This window comes from Scatophagus argus, chromosome 5 (assembly GCF_020382885.2).
Source record: "Scatophagus argus isolate fScaArg1 chromosome 5, fScaArg1.pri, whole genome shotgun sequence".
In the NCBI taxonomy this organism is placed as follows: Eukaryota; Metazoa; Chordata; class Actinopteri; family Scatophagidae; genus Scatophagus; species Scatophagus argus.
Genome location: NC_058497.1, coordinates 22175772 through 22196505, shown reverse-complemented (window position 1 = coordinate 22196505; position 20734 = coordinate 22175772). Strand labels below are relative to the sequence as shown.

At 43.5% G+C, this 20734-nt stretch overlaps 1 protein-coding gene across 1 annotated transcript in view; it reads right to left on the bottom strand.

The window, feature by feature from the left end:
• LOC124059571 (LHFPL tetraspan subfamily member 6 protein) overlaps nucleotides 1-20498 on the bottom strand; it is a 41502-nt gene extending 21004 nt beyond the window's left edge. The window contains exons 1-2 of the mRNA XM_046389688.1: nucleotides 20176-20498; nucleotides 18657-19174 (exon numbers count right to left, since the gene is read on the bottom strand). Of these exons, the coding sequence (XP_046245644.1) occupies nucleotides 18657-19041 (385 nt within the window). The 5' untranslated portion in view covers nucleotides 19042-19174; nucleotides 20176-20498. The remainder of the gene's footprint in view (nucleotides 1-18656; nucleotides 19175-20175) is intronic.
• Between the last annotated feature and the right edge of the window lie 236 nt (nucleotides 20499-20734).

Sequence of the window (20734 nt, the reverse complement as noted above, 5' to 3'; positions counted from 1 at the left end):
TCAACACAGAACAATGAGTGTTCATTGTGACGGAGAGCAAGGCCTTAAGAATGGCAGCTTTACCTGGCGGCCAGAGGAAGGAAATTTGAGTTCTTGAGTTGTGTGGCATAAGGTCATCACTAAAAATCTTTTGTTTATCAGTAGGTAAACGCTTGCCTGGAAGAGCCCCTGAAACCCTCATCCTTCCTTTAGCCTATAGCTTGGAAGCTCCTCCACTGAGAGTGGACTGAGCAGCTGGTAAAGCAATCACTTAGCCATGGGGAGAAGTTTAGATGGTGAAGTGAACTGAAACTCTCTCCAAACCTGGTGAAAAACTACCTTAACTTGGTGTATAAAATGAAGCTGGATTCTGTGGCTGCATGGGTCATTCCTGAGTAGTTTTGCTGGATAATTTATGAGAAAACTGACAATGCTAACAATAAAAAAATTATGTTTTTTTCCCACCTAATTCAAAGACCTGTGACAGCCAAGTGAGCAGTGTGTTCATCCAGTCAGGTGCAGGAAGGGTTCATAATGATGCAAGAGTGAGGGAGAGCTCTGTCTGTCAACTGTTGTACAGCATGGTTGAAATTCTTGCCAGACCACAACGACTGAAATTTGTGGGTTGGCTGTGTGAGAAAACCATTTTATCCCGAAACAGAAATTACAAGGTGCAGTGCAGCAGTATTTTGGTCAGTACTTACCGAACTGCTGGAAATTGAAACTGTCACTGCATTTCACCTTAGCAACACAACATGTAAACTCGCTCATCAATTCCTCAGCTTGGGAGTTGGGCAGGACTGATTGGAAGGAATACAAATATCCCTCATCTTAGCTCACGATTTCGCCCTTTTGATTATTCTGGCAAAGAGCTTCTTCCCCTTTTTGGCACTGCTGGTGCCTGAATGAAAACCAACTTGTGAAAGGAAGTGTGAAACCAAACCCAGAGTGAAAGCTGCAAATAGATTTACCCACCTCTGGTGGCAGACAGGCATGTGTAGAACATGTTAGACTGTGAAGATGAAACATTCACATACCCATGGATCACAGTTCATGTGTTGAGTGTGCTCGGCTCAGCTGGAAGCTCATTTCAGACAGAAAGTGATTACCACTCCCTCCTCAGCACAGGCACAGGCTAGAAGGAAATTCAACTGAATTTTGACAAATTTTGTGATGGACAACTTCCATCGATTTCAAAATTTCATGTTGCAATATTGTCATTGATTGTCTAATTTATTTTATCTGTCTACATGACATTTAGAACGTAGAGCTCTGCAGTGTGCAGGACCGTACATTAAATACGCAATAACTTACACCAGTGCCAAGATGTGAGGAGTGACAGAGAGTCAGCACCACCACTGACATCTGTGACTGATTGCAAGTTGTAACGTGCCAGTGATAAATGTGTGAACATGAGCTGGTGATGAATTTAACACTGTTCCCCAAGGAATACGGACCTTCCATTACACATCTTATTACTGTCTGTCCCTGCTGATGGCTTAATTGATCCTTATGGGCCAACAAAGGAAATGCCTCTCCACCCATCCAGACATTATGATACCTGATAGAAAGGGGTGAAAAAAAAACCATGGCAGCTTTTAAGCCAACTACCCCCTTGTTCAACATTTAATTACAGAGCTATAAGGCACTGATTCTCTTGTAATATCGAGCAGTTGCTGGACCATAAAGGTGAATGCAGCGTTTTATCACATAACTTAATTTTCTTTGGAGACAACTTGTTTTTCCTCAGCACAGAAAGCGCTGAAATGGGGACACTGGTCCGATTGGCATGTCCTGCTGCCAGGGCTTCCTCTGCTGTGGTGCATGCTAAACTGAGCGCCTTCATGGATGATTTCAGAGGAGAAATGCAAAGCATGGAGGAACAGCACTCCTTTCTACCCACAGAGGCTGACCACGGCATATGCTGCTGCTTATTATTCCCTGTGTCTGCCTGTTTTCCATTGTATTTATAGCAGGGGGAACTTGATTTAGATCTGCTCCATCTGGTCATTCGCTGTAGGGATAGCTGCCACATCTTCCGCTTCTGTATAACCCCTCCCCTCAACTGTGCTTACTGGCCTTTATTTAAAAAAGATGGTAAGTGAGATAGCAGGGCGTCACTCCACTCTCCGTGTTTCTCTGTGACACCAGCTGCTGCTGCACAGTTTATGATGCTGGCTGGGAGGCACCAGGAGGAGGGGGAGTCTGGAGCCTGTGGAGGTGTAAAAATCCCTCCCACTTTCTCTGCTGGTATGCAAAGATTCCACTGGCGGCCTCCAGAGCCCCTTTCCTTCCACAACCCTCCCCCCAGCTTCAGCTCCCATCAACCTTCAGCAACCCCTGAAAAGGGAGGGGAAGAGAGTGGAGGTAAATGAGATGAGGTCTGGGGCACAGAGGGGAAAGAGGCTGATTAAAATCTTTACCCTCTGACTTCCACTTCTGAATCTCCGTTTACCTCAACAAAAAAAAGATATGCAGGGTTTTCAGGGATTTGTTGCTATAAATGAAGCAAGTGTAGGTGGTATTTTTTTTCATTTCATGTAAATTCACTCCACAGAAAACGTAGGATAGAGACTGAGCTGGTCAAAGATGATTTTCTGAACTAATCAAACTTCCTAATACCATACAGGTACCGAAAACAAGAAAAAGGGAATTTATATTGCTATGCATAGGAAAATAAAATTGTCTATGTTTGTGAACATTTCAGCAGCACAGACATAAGCCCATTTCCTATATAATTAAATTTTAGAAGATATCATAATACCTCTTAATGGGAAGGAAAGTCATTGCAACGGACAAGTGGTAATGTGATTGTCTACCCATGACTGACACTCAAATCTTCAAATCTTTCTTTATATGCCCTCATTTCATTACCCTCTAATGTATTCTTTACTCGGTGTGCTGGTGCAGGGAGAAGTGGGGAAAGATGAGGAAAGGGATGGTTAAAGTTGAGCTGCAAATGTCTCATTTCATGGGTTATTTTTTTTGATGGAAAAAGAAGGTTAGAGTTTCTAATCTGACAATTAATCAGTGCCAGGCTTCAGCTGAAAAAGGCCGTTTGTGTTCTCTCACTGCAGTGTAAAGCTGAAGTTTGTTGAAGCTGTATTTGACTTCCTCTCGAAGGGAACAAACAAGGAGCTCGGCCTCCAGCAGCTTTGACAGGGGCAACATGTCGCTCACTTTGTCACAATTGCAAGACTTTCTCAGTGTACTTGCCAGAGTAAATATCTCACCCTAAGGCTGGTCGTCTGCCTGCTGCTGTATAGCAGAGCTTTAATGTTACATGTTGAACTCCTGTATGTACTGTGTGTGAAAAACAACAGCACGACTGTGTGATTATGTTTTATTCATTAAGTTTTCTGTAAAACTGATGCTTATAGTAGGTGTTGCAATTGATAAACCAACAAAAATTGGGTTTCTAAGTCAAAAACGCGCTGTTTAATTTCAGCGTGGGTGGATTCTATGCAAAGCTCATCATATAATGACTTCAAAAGATTCACACAATACTGCTGAAACAGACTGTAAAGCCTCCGAACTACAGTCAGATGGATGCATTGTGTGACAAAACACAGGCAAATAAAACACACAAATGACTTGCAAACAATTCTGTCTTCCTAAAATCTTGGCGTAATGGAGAACAAACACCGCGGTGGGGAGCTTCTCTGGCTGCCTCTGAACCATGTGCATGTGTTTGCATAATTGCAAGACTGATTGTAAAAGCTATGACTGAAATTTAAAACAGGGAGAAAACAAAAACATTAAATGTTATGTGCGATATGCGAACAGCTTCCAAAACAAAATGGATCTTGAAGTGAAAACAGGAAACTGCACAAACAGCGCAGCAGTGAAACTAACTTCCCATGTTATTTGCTCATCGTCACCTCTGACTGTGAGCTTGGTCACGCCTGCTTCTTTCCTCTGAGGAGGCTGGAGGCATCCCACAGGGAAAAATGGCCATCTCCCCTGATTTTCATTTCCATGCTCATCGACAGAGTGTGGGGGAAGAGACAGGCCACTGGTCTGGTGCTCACCTGGTGACCAGATGAAGGCTTCAGGGTTGAGCATCTCCTCGTAGCTCTGCATATGTGAGCACGACAGGACAGGCGCGAGGCCTGTAGCTTGTCTTGAAGATAGATGAGGCAATGGTACTGGGTCTGGGGCCCCTGGGCTCCCTGCAGGGACCCCACTATTGGGCTGGTAGATTAGGTCTAGATCACAGTTGACATGCTGCAGCAGAAAGCAATGGGATGGTGGAGAGAAGCTGGAGTGTTTCTAAATGGACTAGCCCACATGTGATACAGTGTTTGTATCACATAAAGTACATAAAGTAATAAAGAGGAACTGTATATATACTGCTGAAACAGTTAGTCAATTCAATCATTAAAAACCAATTATCAAGTAAAATGTCATACTTTCTCTGTTCCAGGATTCCCCAGCTTTCTTTGTTTTATATCATTTTAAATAGAATATCACTGGGTATTGACCCATCTTGAGCATAACAAGCAATTTAAAGGCATAGCCTTGGGCTTGGGGAAATCAGTTGCACATTTGTATTGATCACGAAAAACCTGCATAAAGATGAGGCTTTTCATTTTTATAGTTTTAGCCATTAGAACATAATAATAACAACAGATCATCTTTCCAGTTATTTCATATTATCACTGGAAAGATCACATTAGGAGCCACTGAGGCAACAGCAGCCCATTTTCCTCAGACTCATTTCATCACCTCCACCAATTACTGCTTCTTGAAGATATATGGTCATCCATATACATGCCAATGAATCACAGTCCCGCTCAGCACGCGACACATTGCCCTTGGTTAGCTGTTACTTCTCAGGCTCAAGGTCTAACAATGGGGTAATTACCACAAGACAGTGAGATAAAGGAGGATGTTAGAGGACGATATGTTTAGCTAAGGTGTGAGTGGCACGTATGGTGTGGGATCAAAACAACAAAAAAATATGGTATGTAAAAGAGGTAGATTGAAAATTCTAAAAAAGAGTGAGGAAACTCCTTAAAAAACAAGCTTAGAGTACACAGTGAGACCGCAGAAAGTTGCTCCTCATCACAACTGACCGATAATAGTCTGACCGGAGAGGATGTACATCTCTTTTCACAGATCAATAAGTCCTGCAGACAGCCCCAGCACAAGCCTGGGCCTGCTGCCTGCTTGTGCCTGTCCCCACCCTGCACCGTCCCCACGACTCCCATTCGCCTCCTTTGTAACTGCCTGCGGGGCTTGCCAAGGGGAGACGAGCACGCTCAAAACAACAAAGCTTAGAGAAAGGACACTAGCAGGCTCCCAGCTGATGGATCTGAGCTTTGATCATGATTACAGATTGCTGTGGCTCAGGGCAGGTGTCTTCCAGACTCAGCAACACCCCGCCGAGAAGCCCATCAATAAGAGGTGGGAAAGACGATTGCTCGAATACTTTGGCTCCACAGCAGCACACCTTTAAATCCCTGTGATAGCGCTGTACTATTCTGCTTTGAATTGTTGTTTTGTTCAGTTGCCTTTCGAGAGAGAGCATGTTTGTGAAAACCCAGGGGATCTTCTGACTAGAGTTCAGAGCGGAAACCTTTCTTTCTGTAAAGGAAATTACAAACTCTTGCCCAAAGAAGTTTATGGGAACCACAACCCAGTTACTTCATCCCCTTCATGTATCTGGTGTTCTCATCCAAACGCACAGGCTTTTACTTTGGGCTTCAGCTGTTATCGCTCTATCACACATTTCAGCAGTGAAAACTATTTCACAGTGACAGTGCAGAAAGTAATTGTAAAACACCAGTGCCTTTTTTCGCTTGAAGAGGCGTATGTGTAGTATAAATGCCTCTTTTCAAACTGAACGTGTGCCGCTGGGGGAAATCTCCACGCGCCAGTTGCCAGTAGCCGGCCGAAAGTGCTCAAGAAAAAGTGCTCAGTTCTTCTCAAGTCTTTCACTGTGTGTCTCTCTGGAGAATAAAGAACAAAGCTGTGGACTGACCAGTAACCATATATTTGCCATTTTTCTTTAGTGTGTGCTTTCCTTTGACTTGGGAGCCCAAAGAAGAAGAGAGTGTGAGATTCAAACCAGAACATGAAAGCTCCAAAGCCCTCAGGAATGGAGTCTGTTAGATTTCCTTTGAAAACTTTCATATTTCATTTTGGATTGTTTGTTCCTACTGTTTTCCCTGTCTTGTTAAACCATACATGTTCAAGGCTAAATTGGCTGTGAATATAGTCATATTAAAACTTTAAATGACTGCTGGCAGCCTTAGAGAGAAACTCCACCCAGAAAAAAATGATTGCTGTGTTTTCAGTTCCCTTTAGGTGGTGTCATTTTTTGGCTAACTACATGTCAAAGTATATCCAGTGCGGTTATGTTGACAACAGAAAGGTCTTCAGCAATGTAAACATGCACCGTAAAAATCAAGTTTTGGTTCCAGGCTAAAAAGTGTAAGACCAAGAGCTGTTTAGTGGACAATTTGTACAAACATTCAACAACCATAGTGACTGAAATCCTTTTTAAAATATGTATCAGTGGTGCAGCCACTCGATTTTCATTAAGAGGTGCAGCTCCAGCTTTACAGTCTGATCCAAAAGTTGGTCTAATCATGCAGAATGCATCTGCCAAGATAATAAAATCCTGCTCATATCCTAGAGGACGTTTCCAGCACAGATCAACAGCCGGTGAGTCCACGTGTTTTTCAGCTGTTTCTCTGCTTTTCTGACAAGCGAAAGAACAGATAACTCATCTTCAACTGCATTGCCTGAGGAAGTGGAAGCTGAACGATATCAGAGCTCCAGACACAGTGGAGGGAATGGGGAAGATGATGAGATAATAATGGACATTTAGTGGCCAAAACCCAGTGGGGCATTGCAGGGTCTCTGTACATCGTGCAGCAGTCTCTGCTTTTATTGACATTTTGTGCATCCAGCTGGGGTCGGTTTACCGGATGGTTTACAGGCTAAGGTTTCTGCCACTGATGTTCATGGGTGGCGTGCAGAGTAACTACTGAATGACGGATGTCAGAATGGCCAACCTCTATAATAGTCACCTCTGGCACCTCACACCAGATAGCTGAAACAGTTTAAAAAGGCAGGAAAAAACAGTCGACTGTGAGAGAAAGATGTTGGTCTAACATCAAATCAGAAATCAGATATCAATCAGGCAATCGAAACAGTACAACCTACTCTTTGTCCATTTTGCTGTGTGACTGACAGTCTGCACCACGTTATCAGCAGGCCCGAGTGCTTGTGACTTCTCAGCTTCATTTATCTCCCTCTTTGCACATGATGAGCCATTCCACATCCATCATAAGTGAAGCTGAGTGCTCTCTGTTTGAAAAAAAAAAAAAAAAAAACATACTCTGGACGGCCACTTACTCTGTGGTTATCTTCAAATGTCAGATGGTGAAGCGCATCACGGTCAAGCTGAAACATGCTGAGCAGAACAGCTTTGGAGGACTTCGCTTCCTGATCCAGCGGCTCTCACAGATATTCAGCAATGTTGGGAAAAACAACATCGACTTCTAACCCGCCATCACTTTGTCAGAGCAGTTCAGCCAGCTGCTCACACTGCACTGTTATGGCAAGCAATCAGCCCAATCTCCTTTTATTTGTATTATCTCGTCCTGAAATAATCACATCAAGTGCATGCGTTGTGAAGGAGCCAAATTCAATCTGAGGACTCTTTCTGACAATTTTCTGATAAAAGCCCATACCTTCAGTTTTCCTGCATTTATGAGCTTTAGCAGAGAGACAGAAGGCAGGAGAGTGAGTTGCCCTGAGGGGAATACCAACAAAGGACCGGCATCGGAGTAACACTATCAGGACAGTCGTGATAGTGGCATATTCACTAATGATCGAGTCTTAGCTGGCGGTGCAGGAGATAAGCAGAAGTGAGTGATATCGCTGGCAGTGGAGCAATACGCTTCACCTCTCAAGGGCTTGGATCCACATATAATCACTTTGTAATTACAAATCTTCCATTCTGCTTCACCTTAAAAGGTGACGTCCCTGTCTTTAGTTGTGTCTATTAAAAGCTTTCTGGTTTCTTTCCAATTTGCCCATCTAATGGAGCTCACGTGCAGGCGGTGGGACTGAAACACTGGAGTGCAGAGGCAGTGATAAGGTTCATGTATTTCATAAAAAAAAATCAATACCCTTTTTTTCAGGTGCTGGATACTAGAACGGCTCCTGCCAAGAAAAAAATTAGTAAGTTGATCCCATTTTTTTTTGTGTTTGAATGGATTTAGATGACTTTGTCCTGTGGTGATTTATTTAAAATGAAAGCCACAATACAAAGCAGACAAATGATGGTGGTCAGTGTTTGCATTATCTTGGAGCTATACACTGAAGATTGGTGTTTTCATTATGTTTGTGAGTTTATAAAGCCAGAGTATAACTCACATTTAATCATTTTCGATTCATCCACACCATCTGCCGCTAGAGACATCAGCTCATGAGCCAGCTCAAGCAAGAGCGGAATATGTGATTAAAAAGCCCTGGGTTCAGTCACAGTATGACTCTAAATCACTCCCAGTAAAACTTTCCGTAATATTCTGGTGTAACTGCTGTTTCTGTTGCCATGAGGATCCCCAGCAAGCTCATGGGACAGGAACTGGGTCTAGTTGGCTTGTCAGGCCTGGAAGAACAACACCAGGGGGGCTCAGACTGGTCCAGACCCAGAATTAGTGCAGAAGGCAAAGTCGCTCTGCTGGATCAAAGAGTACCTTTGTTCCCATGTTCCCTTTGGAAAAAAACAGAACTCTCAGCTTTCGCTTTTCATTTTGGTTTTCTGTGACATTTTGTTCTTGTTCAAGCAAAAAGAAGAGACACACGAGTCAAGACAAAAAATAAGTGAAAACAGAATGGAGGATATGTGACTAATGATAATTAAGGGCATGAAAGTGGCAGAGGAAGAGGCAGAGCAGGCATGGAGAGGGTAGACTGTATTGCTTCTCTACTCTTACAACAGGTGAGGAAAAGGATAAGGTATCACAACTGTTATCATTATTTTCCACCTTTGATACAGCTATTTGTAAGCTGCATTTGACACAAAACATAGCAGGGCAAGTTCCTCAGATTTGGACTCCAGCACTACTTTATTTACAAGCTATTTATTTCAACAATTGTCTTTGTATGGCACTTTAGAATAGCTTCCAAACCTTGGGCAGTTCCATACGCCAAGCTGAGCTGTTTTTTCCCAACAATGCTATATATGGCCACCAGCTCTTGCTGATCTTCATAAACACATACAAATATGGTAGAGCATGTCATGTGTCCTGTTTATAGCTTCCTCCAGCCCTCTTAAGTGAAGCTCCTTTTGTGCATTCCAGAGACCTTGTGTTATGCTTTTACAGAGCTGCATTTTGGAAAGAGTGTCTCAAAATACATCCAGACTCTCCGTCTCATGGCGAAATGAATCGACGTCCTATCTTGGGGCCTCTTATTATAGAGAACTTTCACAGCATTTGTCTGCAGGCTCGATGGGGTAAATGCCTGACTTAAACTTCTTTCTTGCCAGGTTTTGTTTCTGTCTTGCTGTCGCTGATGAACTTCATTCTCTTTTGGGTTCACAAAAAGGCCAGTAAACAAGGTTCTGTTTAACTGTTGAGGCTTGACTACAATCTGCTCATGGAGGGTAAAAATAGACCTTGGCAGCTGGACTGTCAGCAGAATGGTGGTGTGTTGTTTCTTGAATCTACCAGCAGCTTGGAACAGACCAGAACTGGCTGCTATGAGATTCTGGGGGATTTCACCAAATTTTGACCTTCCCTCCCTCTCTCCCTCCTTCTCTCTCTTCCTTGGGGCTGCACCTCCTGCTGCTGTGGAAACCAGATCCTATCATGGGAGAGCCCACCCAACTGTTGCTGACCAGCTGGAATGAGAGTCTGGGAAGAAAAGCAAACCTGGAGTCACACTGCGTCGCCTTCCACCCAACCACCAAACTGTTCACAGTCTCTCCAACTACAGCCAAGGGACTTAAAATGGAGGTTATTGTTCAGCTGGTGTCAGCCTTATTAAAGCTGAAACATGCACACTTTTTCCTGAGACATAATTTCATGAGGCACAATTACAGGGTTGTCATTTAATGATAATGACAGGAGTGACATTTTGCTTATTACTATGCCAAGGTGGCTTTGATGGTGTGCTGGCATGCAAGGTTTCAAAGGGAAAAAAAGCCCACAATGCACATTTCACTCACACCAAGAAATGAAGTCTTACTTTTATTGATCACTCAACACACAAACACTCATTCTCCCTAGAGTCCTACCACCTCTAATTTAATCTGAATTCGTAACAGAAAAATCCTTGACTCTGTTAGCATTCACAGTCACAAGCTAAATACAGATTTTACAATAAAAGAAAAATCACAAATTTATTCAATTCAGACACTTTCTCTTGTGCAACACATGCAAATGCACTCAAATCCTCAAATTAAACTTGCAGTGTTGTTGAGGATGGGGAGGTTTGGGGTGGGGGTTAGGGGTAGGGGGCAAGAGAATATATTTACCCTCAAGTCCCAGCATTACTTAAGGCAGACAGCAAAGACGGGCCCTGGACTCAGCACATGGGATATTAACCACGAAGGATGCAAATATACTCCCAAAAGGATGCACGCATGGACAGCTGCAGACACCACGGATGCGTAGCAGTTGTGTTTATACTAGTTTCTGGCATGGATGTCTGCACAGAATCTATGGGAACACCCCCCGAAATTTACATCATGCAGACTCTAGAGGACCCTAATGAACATTCAGTCTCAGTCACATTCAGGCTTAACTACAAGCACTGTGAAAGAAACTCACAGATACAAGGAGTAATAAATTCATGTCATGACCGCAGGCCACCTGTGACAGACAAATGCATGTGCACAGGTGACCGCCCTGCCCTCCTCTGATCTGATCTTCAGCTGCCCTTTATGCCGCCTTCACCTGTTCTCGCTGTCCTGCATGATGACTACATGTGTTTGAATGACTCACTGAGGGACAAGGTTTCTCTCCCTGTGCCACATACTGACCCTGATCTAATTCTCCCAGAGACAGAGGAGGCCCTTTCCACACATTACCCACCATGAGAGCTCTTCTTGCAGTTCTTAATGCTATTTCTAGCCTTTCAGGGATAAGATAGTCTGACACAGTGAGTCAAATTAAATGAGACATCCACGAGTCAAAGTGGCGAAAAGGAAACAATGAACGACTCTAAAGTGAGTATTTGCATCACCTCTGTGGGATATGAAAGTTTACAATTTTATGTATCAATGATTTGAGGATAAAGAAACTAAAGACAAGCAATCACTGTGGGTCCCTTTACCAAAAATAGACTCCTCTCCTGGTTGTTCTGCGCTGCCATTTTATTTTCAGATCTGTCTCCATACATCCAGCCTATATTCTGTTTCCTGGGCTGCTATCTGACCTCTGACAAGACAGCACAAAAAGAGTGCTGACCCCACATTCCCCCCTCACCAGGAAAAACGGGGTATAATTAACTGTAGTGTTAAAAGCACGGTGCCTCTGAGACTTTAGAGCAGGGTATGAATACTGAGCAAACTACTTTATTCCCCTGGGATCAGACACAATCTATCCAATCCATACTTATTCATTTATTCAGCCAACTCATGGCCTCTGACTCCCTCAGAGATGTCTGTCAGGTCAAATGTGGGCTTTCCATCTTCTTCATCCCTAAGTAGACATGACATGTGGTGAAGTTCAGGAAAACAGGTTTTTTTTTCATCTTTGCCTTGTTCTCTCTTTGTGTTTGTGTTCACACAATGGGGTTTATCTGCCACAGAAACAAGGACACAGGATGGCTCAAACCACATGAAAGGGGTTTAGTCTTGTATCCCTACCTGTGACTCAAGTATTGCTCACTGTAAGTACAGGCTCAGGCAGCGCTATCAAACATGCCCTCCACAATGCGTGTCACCGGTGATACGGAGAAGCCGAGCCTTCACCATCTGTTTAGCATCTGTTGAGAGGTGATTCATCCATTCACACATGTTGGTTGTTTTAGTTGTCAACAGCAAAGACGTGATGTGTGTTAAGAATTACTTTTCTGCCTGCTTCACCCTCTTTGTTAGAGCTGAGGGGAACATCCCGAGTAATCATTGCAGAAAACGCAACACAAACACAACCATTTTAGTCAAGGTTGAAATATCTTAACAACTACTGGACGGATTACCATCAAATTTGGTAATCCATCAAACTACCATGAAATGTTTAACATTTCTGCTTGGAAAATTACTTACAAATTAATGACTACTAAATTGATATACCAAATTCATTAATTCCCCACAACTGTCGGGCTCTCTTGCGCTCTTTTTGTTTTTTCTACGGCTGCATTAATGCCAGGCATGAACACAGACACATTTGCTGGAATGGTTGTGTTTCAAGTGACAAAACCAACCTGATATGCAGCATGCCTGCCACTATGGCAGTGAAAACAATGACTTAACAGAGTAACAGACTGAAATAACCCTTCTGTCTGTCCTATGGCTCCCCAGACTTCCTGTTTGACAAAACTAAATCCCTGTTGATGCTGGGCTTTCCGCCCTGTTTCTCTCAGTTTCTGTCTCTCTTTTTTTTTATCGGCTTTCTCTTCCTGTCTTTCTGGCTGAGCCCAGGTCCACTCTTTGGGTCAATGGGTACTGGCACAATCCATTTGTTTTTCTGCTTGCAGACAGCAATGTGCACAGCAGCTACGAAGAGAAGGAGGAGAGTAAGGGAAGGAGTTGGGGAAGGAGAGAGAAAGGACACAGAGGAGTGGACAGAAAGCAGAAATAGGGGAAAGGTGAAACAAGCCTGAAATAGAGAGTTAGGCAGCGATAGCCCCGGAAATAACACTGTAGTAACCTGAAGAGGCCTAGAAAGAGTAAGAATGAAGGGTGAAGGTCAAAGACAGACCTGAATGTTGGAAAAAAAAAATAGATTTTGCTGCTCGCTGACTTGAAACACCTTTGTGGTGATGCCTGTGGGGGTTTGAGGGAACTGCATGTAGAGCAAAAATAGCTGCCGGGCTGAATGAACGCATTACAGTGTTGCAAGAGTGGTCTGCACTTTAGGTGATCAATCAACCCAGAGGAAGAGTCCACTTTATGACCATCAGAGGCTGGAAATGTAAGCAGTGAAAAGAATGATAAAAACCATTACACAAAGTCTTGTCCGAAGTAAAGAGGCTCGGCTTCCTCTGCTGGTGCTATTTCATTAGTTGTATGCATTGCCTGCATGGCAGACGAGAACGTATAATTTGTCATCATCACATCAAACTGGCAGGCCTACAAGGAGGAGGGAATACAGATAGGTTTTTGGAAGTCAAAGAGTAACACAACACATCAGGGAATATTTACCCATTGCTTCGGAAATGGGATCCGACACCATTAAACAATGACTTTTAAAAAGCTGTTCCAAACAGAACATTCCCCCAGAAAAATGAGCTCTTCATCCCAAAGCCTTCCTCATATGGATGCAATTTCATTTTGTTGTACCTCTTGAAAATGAGTGGTGCCGGTGAGAGGGGAGCGGAGGCACACATTCTGGGACTGGGCGGGATCCAGCTGGCAAGTATTCACAAAGCCGGCACAAGGACAAAGCTCCTGGCTGTGCTGGTATGGCTCTCCAACAGGACAACACACTCCTGTGCCAAATAGCCCTCGGCAACATTATGGAAGCCACAATGGCCGCCCCTTGTAATTTATTTACATGTCTTTAAATTTATCACTCATGCTCACGCCCTTGACACAGACTTCAAGCTACAGAGGGAGTACAGACAAATGTGGTAAATTTAATTTCATCTAGCCTGAACAGCACATGACCAGGATACTGTATTACATGTTGCGTGTTGCAGGTCACCTCTGGAGGAACAATAGAGCCGCTCAAGAAAGTGATACACTTCAAACTGAACTGAAATAAACCCAAAGTTTAAAGTATTTCACGTGTGTATTCTCTCTGCAGCTCCATATTGTGCATTTACTGACATTCCACACCAGTGTGGGCAAACGAGATGCTGGCACAGAGGTGTAAACAGAGCCAATCAACCAGAAAACGAAATGGAGAAGCTTTCCCAGAAGGCAACGCAGCCAATTATTTGATAGTTCAGATCAACTGCGACTTCAGCAAAGGCTGAGGTGGGAAGTATCCAACCAGCGTGGCAAACAAGCCTTTGCCCAATGAAGAGGCCAGACGCAATGCGTCTCATTCCCCTACAAACATATCCTTTTGTTCTGACGAACCAGCCTAATACAGTTTCATTGACTTTTATTAAATCCCATTTCCTCAATTCTGCTTTGAAAAAGTAAAAAGTGCTCCAACTGGTCAAAGGATTCTTGTATGTGAAGTAAATGACCAGCCTCTCATCGAGCTCTGGAACACCTCACATGGGGGGTATTAGAGAACAGAAGTGCATGTGAAAACCCACAATTTTTGATCTCATTTCATCAAAGCAGTGTCAGAACCAAGGGGTAATATTCCATGTAAAAGACATTTAATGTCTCTAATCAATAAAAAATGTTTTTAGCCCATCCCACAGCGATGGCATTGAATATTCCTCCCAAAACTGTAAAGAGATCTCAGTACTTCTCCCAATAACGACAGACAAAATTAGATTCAACAGTCCCTGCTGACCACAGCCTTCCCTTATGGCACTGAAATATGCTGCATCAAGCTGTTTCAAACATTTTTTTACGTCTCTTGGGGAAACTAGACCTCATAGGTCCACACTTCCTCTGAAACAGCAGCAGCAGTCCTCTGCTTGTACGCTACATACTGCCCCAACAAACTCCCTGAAAAAGGCCAAGCACAGCCTGTCATGCATCAAACTGTTTGTCCTGTTATTGTGCCTTCAGTTTCAAGGACGCAGCAGTTCAACACCTTCTCAATAAAATACAGCCCATATCCGCCGGGCCTCGAGAAGCCATATCTCCTGACATTTTTATCTATAGTTAAAATGATTTCAGTCCAGCTGACATTCTCAGTGGGTCAAGGCAATATTTTTGAGGGATTTCAGCCACGGTTTAGGAATGACGCTTTGGCGCTTCCCATCCTAATATGACTAGTGATGATATTTGTGCTTCAAATGCTGCAAATTGACTTTTGGGGCCTTTGTTTTTTTAAGATCACAGCAGTTTTATTTGACTGACTGACAGACCATAGTTGTCAGTCAAATAAACTGAGTCTAAATATGCCGATTCATGTTACTAGATGGAAATCACAAAACAAAGTCTACAATTAGCATGGAAGTCAATGAGAGGAATAAAGGTAAAATAAATAAGTAAATAAAAAAGTAATTTGACCTCTACGGTAAATTATCAGACAGTAAACATTCAGGCATTCTTGACCATTCTCAATTTGGCAAGTAGCCCTTGTTGTCAACCTTTCAGCAAAACAGTTCACACAAACTCTGACTGCTGTGTGCTTTTTCTTTCTCAAACTCTGACTGCACTGCAAAAAATAACATTTTAAAGTTTTTCTGGACAATATCAAAACAGTTCTGAACTGCAGTACAGCAGATCAGACATCTCAGTTTTATATGTCCCCTCCAATCAGAAATATCAGAGTGAAAGTAGTGTCTGAGTCTGAAAAATATCCACTAGAAGCTGACTTGGTGAGGCCCCAGGCGCCCATCACTACCCCAAATATTTAACTGGTGATAGCGCTGACCCGTCATCCAATAACGGCGCCTGCCAAACTGTCAGTCAACTAGAGGCAATCAAATGGCAAAACGAAACTACCTGTCAGGTGTAGAGAGGAAAATGTTGAAATGAAAGGGGACACAAAACTATAAATTAAAGGCAGGTTATTGTGCTGAGAGGAAATATCAAGTACATAAAATGGTCTTAAATAGTGCCTGTTGAAAACAAATGTTGAGTAACTCTCTTCCCGCTGTGCACAGCTCTGCTTGGGGCACCGAAAAGACAAGACGAGGCTCTGCGGGGGGTGGGAATCAAAATCCATAACAACCAAATCCAAGCCAAGCAAAGAATCTCTTAACGCCTGAACCTCCCATCTGTGCCACAGTCGTCTGGAGCCCACATCACTGCATAACTAAGAAACTACAGTGAAGGCAGTTGTTTAATGTAAGCAGCACAGAGATCTCAGTCCTTTGATTTATGAGCCAGAACAATCTCATAGTCTCATACTCAGACTAACTCTCTGGCCTGAAGAGGAAATCTGGGCCTCTGCCATTACCAATTAACCAGCTCTGGAACAAGTTGCACTTAACGAACTGGGAGAAAACAACACCAAAACAGGGAATGAACAACCTTTGCATCAATAACAGTTACTGTTAAAAGTTATTCTTTTGGTTGATGCTGAAGATAATAAGATAAAGCACTGATAAATCCTTTCAGCTCTAGTCTATTTCACGGGATTGAGATAAATTACAGGGAGATATAAAGTGTATGTTTTACTTGTGGCAGCCAAGAGGCCCTGGCCTCTCTGCTAAGACACTCTTCATTAGTGGCCTACAATAGGAGCAGAGGAAACACAAAAAGACACCAACATCAGACGGTGGACCGTGAGGCTCCTTTTAATCTGGTGAATTCACATGCATTGCCTCACCGAGTGGTCGCCTCATTTACTCCCTCTCCCTGTTCCCGCTAATCGTTGAGACTTGATCATATCTCTCTGCACACATTTCGGTTTTCCCCCTGAGGATCTTTATTTCTCAGGGAGTTTCTCGGTTAATAAGAAGTGAATGCTGAATGTTTCAATCAGCAGGTTATTTTTCCCTCTCTCTCTCTCTCTCTCTCTCCCGACTTACCCCGCCAGCCTCGACATTTCTTCGCTCTTTGTAAATGATAGAAGGCCAGACGTGGAGCAGCCCACTGAGCTTCCCAATTGTGCCACTTCCAATTAGCTCTTCTGAGACATTTCTGCCCTTTGGCTCACCAGTATTCAAGTTTAAAAAACCACTGAGCAATGGCCCTTGTGTTGTATCCCGCCTTCCTTCGCTCTCCCTTTATCTAAATTCGTGCGTGTCTGGATTTGTGACTCCACGAAAGAGAGAAATCGCAAGAAAGACAGACAGGGAGTTTTTAATCCTATAACCCAAAATAGCAGTTTGCTGTAATGCTGTATGGGGTTGCTGTGAGCTTAAAAGGAGCTCTCCTTACATAAAAGTGCACATTTCTGAGCCAGCCTTCACCTTAATCATCCTCCATATTATACATCATTAATACTGATGTTCCTAAGTAGCTAAGCCTTTTCGAACTGGGACATGGCATGTTGTGGTGGTCCTCTGTAGATTTATTCCTCTGAAAAACCTGGCAGCTCTGTCAAATCTGCCTGCAACCTGTTTTTCTGTCACATCACTTTTTAAAGCCAAACTGAAACGATGGGGGATTGTAAATAGAAGAGTGGTGAGCCACAGTATGCAAGCAAACGTTTTTGAGTTAATGAGAGGGCTGGAGCGCCGCAGATTCTTAAACTAGGGCAGAGAAAAACTTGCAGCTTCAGTGGAAGCCTTCCCTCAGACCTCACGTCCTGGGAGAACACGTGCAAAAACCAACAGTACACATAAACAAAACTGGTGCCGTGCGAAGCCCTGTCCACTCGCTGTAATCAAACAAACAAAAAGACATTTCCATAGTCAGAGTTGCAGCGTGAATGGGAGTTTGTTTTTGCAAAGAGGAGATGAAAAGGCGTGGGTTTCTTTTCAGCTTTGAGGAGCACACCCTGGATCAACCCCATAGCATAAAGTCGCACTTAAATATTACAGCCGTCCAGAGTAAGAAAATGATGGGAGGGAGTTAAATACAAGAAGGTATTATGAAACTCAGCGCTGAAGCTTTTCTCTTCATCAAATATGTTCAACCTTATTTGAAATATGTGAGCCCATTCCTGTGTGAAATGGAACCAAAGCCTTAAATGACCAAAAGCTATTAGCAGAATGTGCACAGAAAGTTGGCAAACACCTTTGGCACCAACACTTTGTGAAAATGTGAAATCAACAATTGAGTTTATAAATGTGGTTCTCCTTTAAACATTCTTTCAAAATCCACTCAGTCCAATAAAAGCAATGTGCAGAAGTGTGTGTGTGTGTGTGTGTGTGTGTGTGTGCATTGCTTTTAAACTGCAGTCAAGAGTTAAAAAAAATGTACACTGACCTAATGTCATTAACTGAATAACATGACCAACATTGCACTGGGAGACTTCTCATTCCTTACGGCGCAAAGTATCTGAGAAAGCAGCTTTTCTGAGCCGACTGTAGATTTGCTGGCCAAGATAAAGTTGGCCAGAGGTAAAAATTTTCATGGCTATCAAGACCTCTATGTCTCCTTGTTTCCTCATCAATGTGATTTTGTTTCAAGAACAACAGTTCCGCTGGAAAGTTCAAAACGAATTTGGTTAATTACAGCCATAAAAACCTCCCACTTCTCTGCAGACGACCACACCTTAGGAGTCATAGAAAATCTTTCGGATGAGAATAAAAAAAAACTTTATTTATATAGCACATTTCTTAACAATGCTATAAAGTGCTTTACAAAAAGAACTAAAGCCAGGACTCTTGGTCGTCTTACGGTGCAAAGAAAACCAACCAAAAGCTCCTCATGTGACCTCACATTTCTAAATTTGATAGCCCCAGATTCTCTTCATCCAAGCCTCTGCACATCCTCAGTCAGAGCACAACTACCCAATGACCACCCAGGTCAGCTGCAGGTCCAAACACAAAACACCACAGAAAAGTAAACTCACCTCCAACAAACTGGATGCCACCGGCTACACGACCAATCGTACGTGAGATGAGGTCAGAGATGCAGCAGCCCATGAGAGCTGTGAGCGCCACCAGCAGGAGGAGGCCGCATCCCACGCCCGTCACCACCGTGCAGATCCTCCACTCTAGACTCGGGATGCCGTGGAAGGAAGCGTAGCGCCCACACTGCTCCAGCATCACTGTGGCCTGCCTCTCCTCGTCCCTCACCGGGTAGGAGCAGCGCCGAAAGGTGCCAAAGGAGACGGGTTTATCCATCTGTGTCCCCAGCAGCCAGTATGGCATGAAGAAGCCAACGCAGGAGGCAGCAGCACACAGCAGGGACAGCAGGGCCCAGATAACACCCGTACATGTCAGACTAGACGCCATGGTAAACAGTCTGGGAACGGCTTGCACAGTCACCAAACTAACAGCAGTTTTATGAGCAGTCGCTGTGTTGTGGGAAGTCTTGCAGTGAGCATTTAACACCAGCAGTCTTCACCTTCTCAGTGACTCGGGGTCCCTGTCAGGACGAAGAGAAACATCCAGACTGAGCAATGATGGAAAAATTACCTGTGGGAACACGCTGGTGCATTTAGGAACGTATAACTGAAAAAAATCACAGTTTGATAAATTGAAAACCTGCTGTTCCCCAACACGTGCAGCTATAATCACAGATATTTTCCTAATTGATGAAATAAGCAGACTAAACAGACAGGATATTTTAATAAGAGGCATCGCAACAAATTCAGTACAGTATGATTTGATTTAAAATAACAAACACAGAACCAGTAACTACAAAACCGAAGCCAATGAATAATCAATTGGATTTGGTGTAATGATTGTCTTCCATCTTTGTGTATTTATTCTTTTTGAATGCTCATCCTTCCCTTATCCTTGCATGCTTTGCACCCTCTATATCCTGTTTGCTGCTGTAACATTGTAATTTCCCAGGTATGAAAATTGAAAACTAATAAAGGATTATCTTATCTTATCTTATCTTAAGCCTTTCTCTTTGCTGTCATGTAGGAATGCTAAGAAATATTAAAACAACTAGTAACACAATAACAACTACATCAAGTGTCTACATCTCAACAGACAACTTGCCAATGAAACTGGCATTATTACGTATAGCTGTGAAGACATGAATTTAATTTCATGTTGAAAACGTTAACTCCTCTACAAAGCAGCATTCTTACAATAAACTTTCAAATTATATTATAGTCACATCACAGCCAAACTGCATACAATGTGGGACACATATACATAAACACACAGTGCAATGTCACATGAAGAACCCATTAAGTAGCACAAAACCAACGGAAACCGCACGTCTAGTTGAGGAAACACTCCGTGAAGTCCCCGCAGGAGCAGCAGCCACTACGCGAGCATAGTGATTTTTCGTTAGGGGTGACCTCACGGAACACGCTGTAGCATATTATCGCAGTGCTCACACTGTCGGAATGTGAATTATGAAAACCAGGCTAAAGGAAGAAGAAGAAGAAGGAGGAGGAGAGCGCTTACATGCTGGGAGACCTCCGGGATAAGGTGGGCTCGGTGTGCGCTGTGAGGTTATTCCCATCCGCTGACTCCAGCTGTGTTGAGTCTCAAAGCAAACTTTTTCTGCAGTCGAGGAAAAGATAAAAGAAATGTGCTCGACTCTAGTAACGCGAATGCAAAAAAAAGTGACCGCAGATTCCGCTCACAAATCACTTCCTACTCATCAGTGTGTTTAACCGAAGCGAAGATCAATTATTCACTCCTGTGCGGTGCGGCAACGTGCAGCGCTGACTGACTGGACCCGTTTCCACATTCCTGCCCAGGGTGAGTGTGTGTGTGTGTGTGTGTGTGTGTGTGTGTGAGAGAGAGAGAGAGAGAGAGAGAGAGAGAGGGGAGGGGGCGGGGGGAAAGAGGGAGGAAGGCGGAGGGGAGAACAGAGAGAAGGAGAGAGAGAAAGACGGGCGGAAAGGGGGGCAAGTCCGTGAAACACTCTCGGGAGGTGAGCATCAATCACACAAATCCCCACCCAGGGGCTGGACTCACCGCTACTATCATTCCTGACATGCTCATGATGCATTCACTG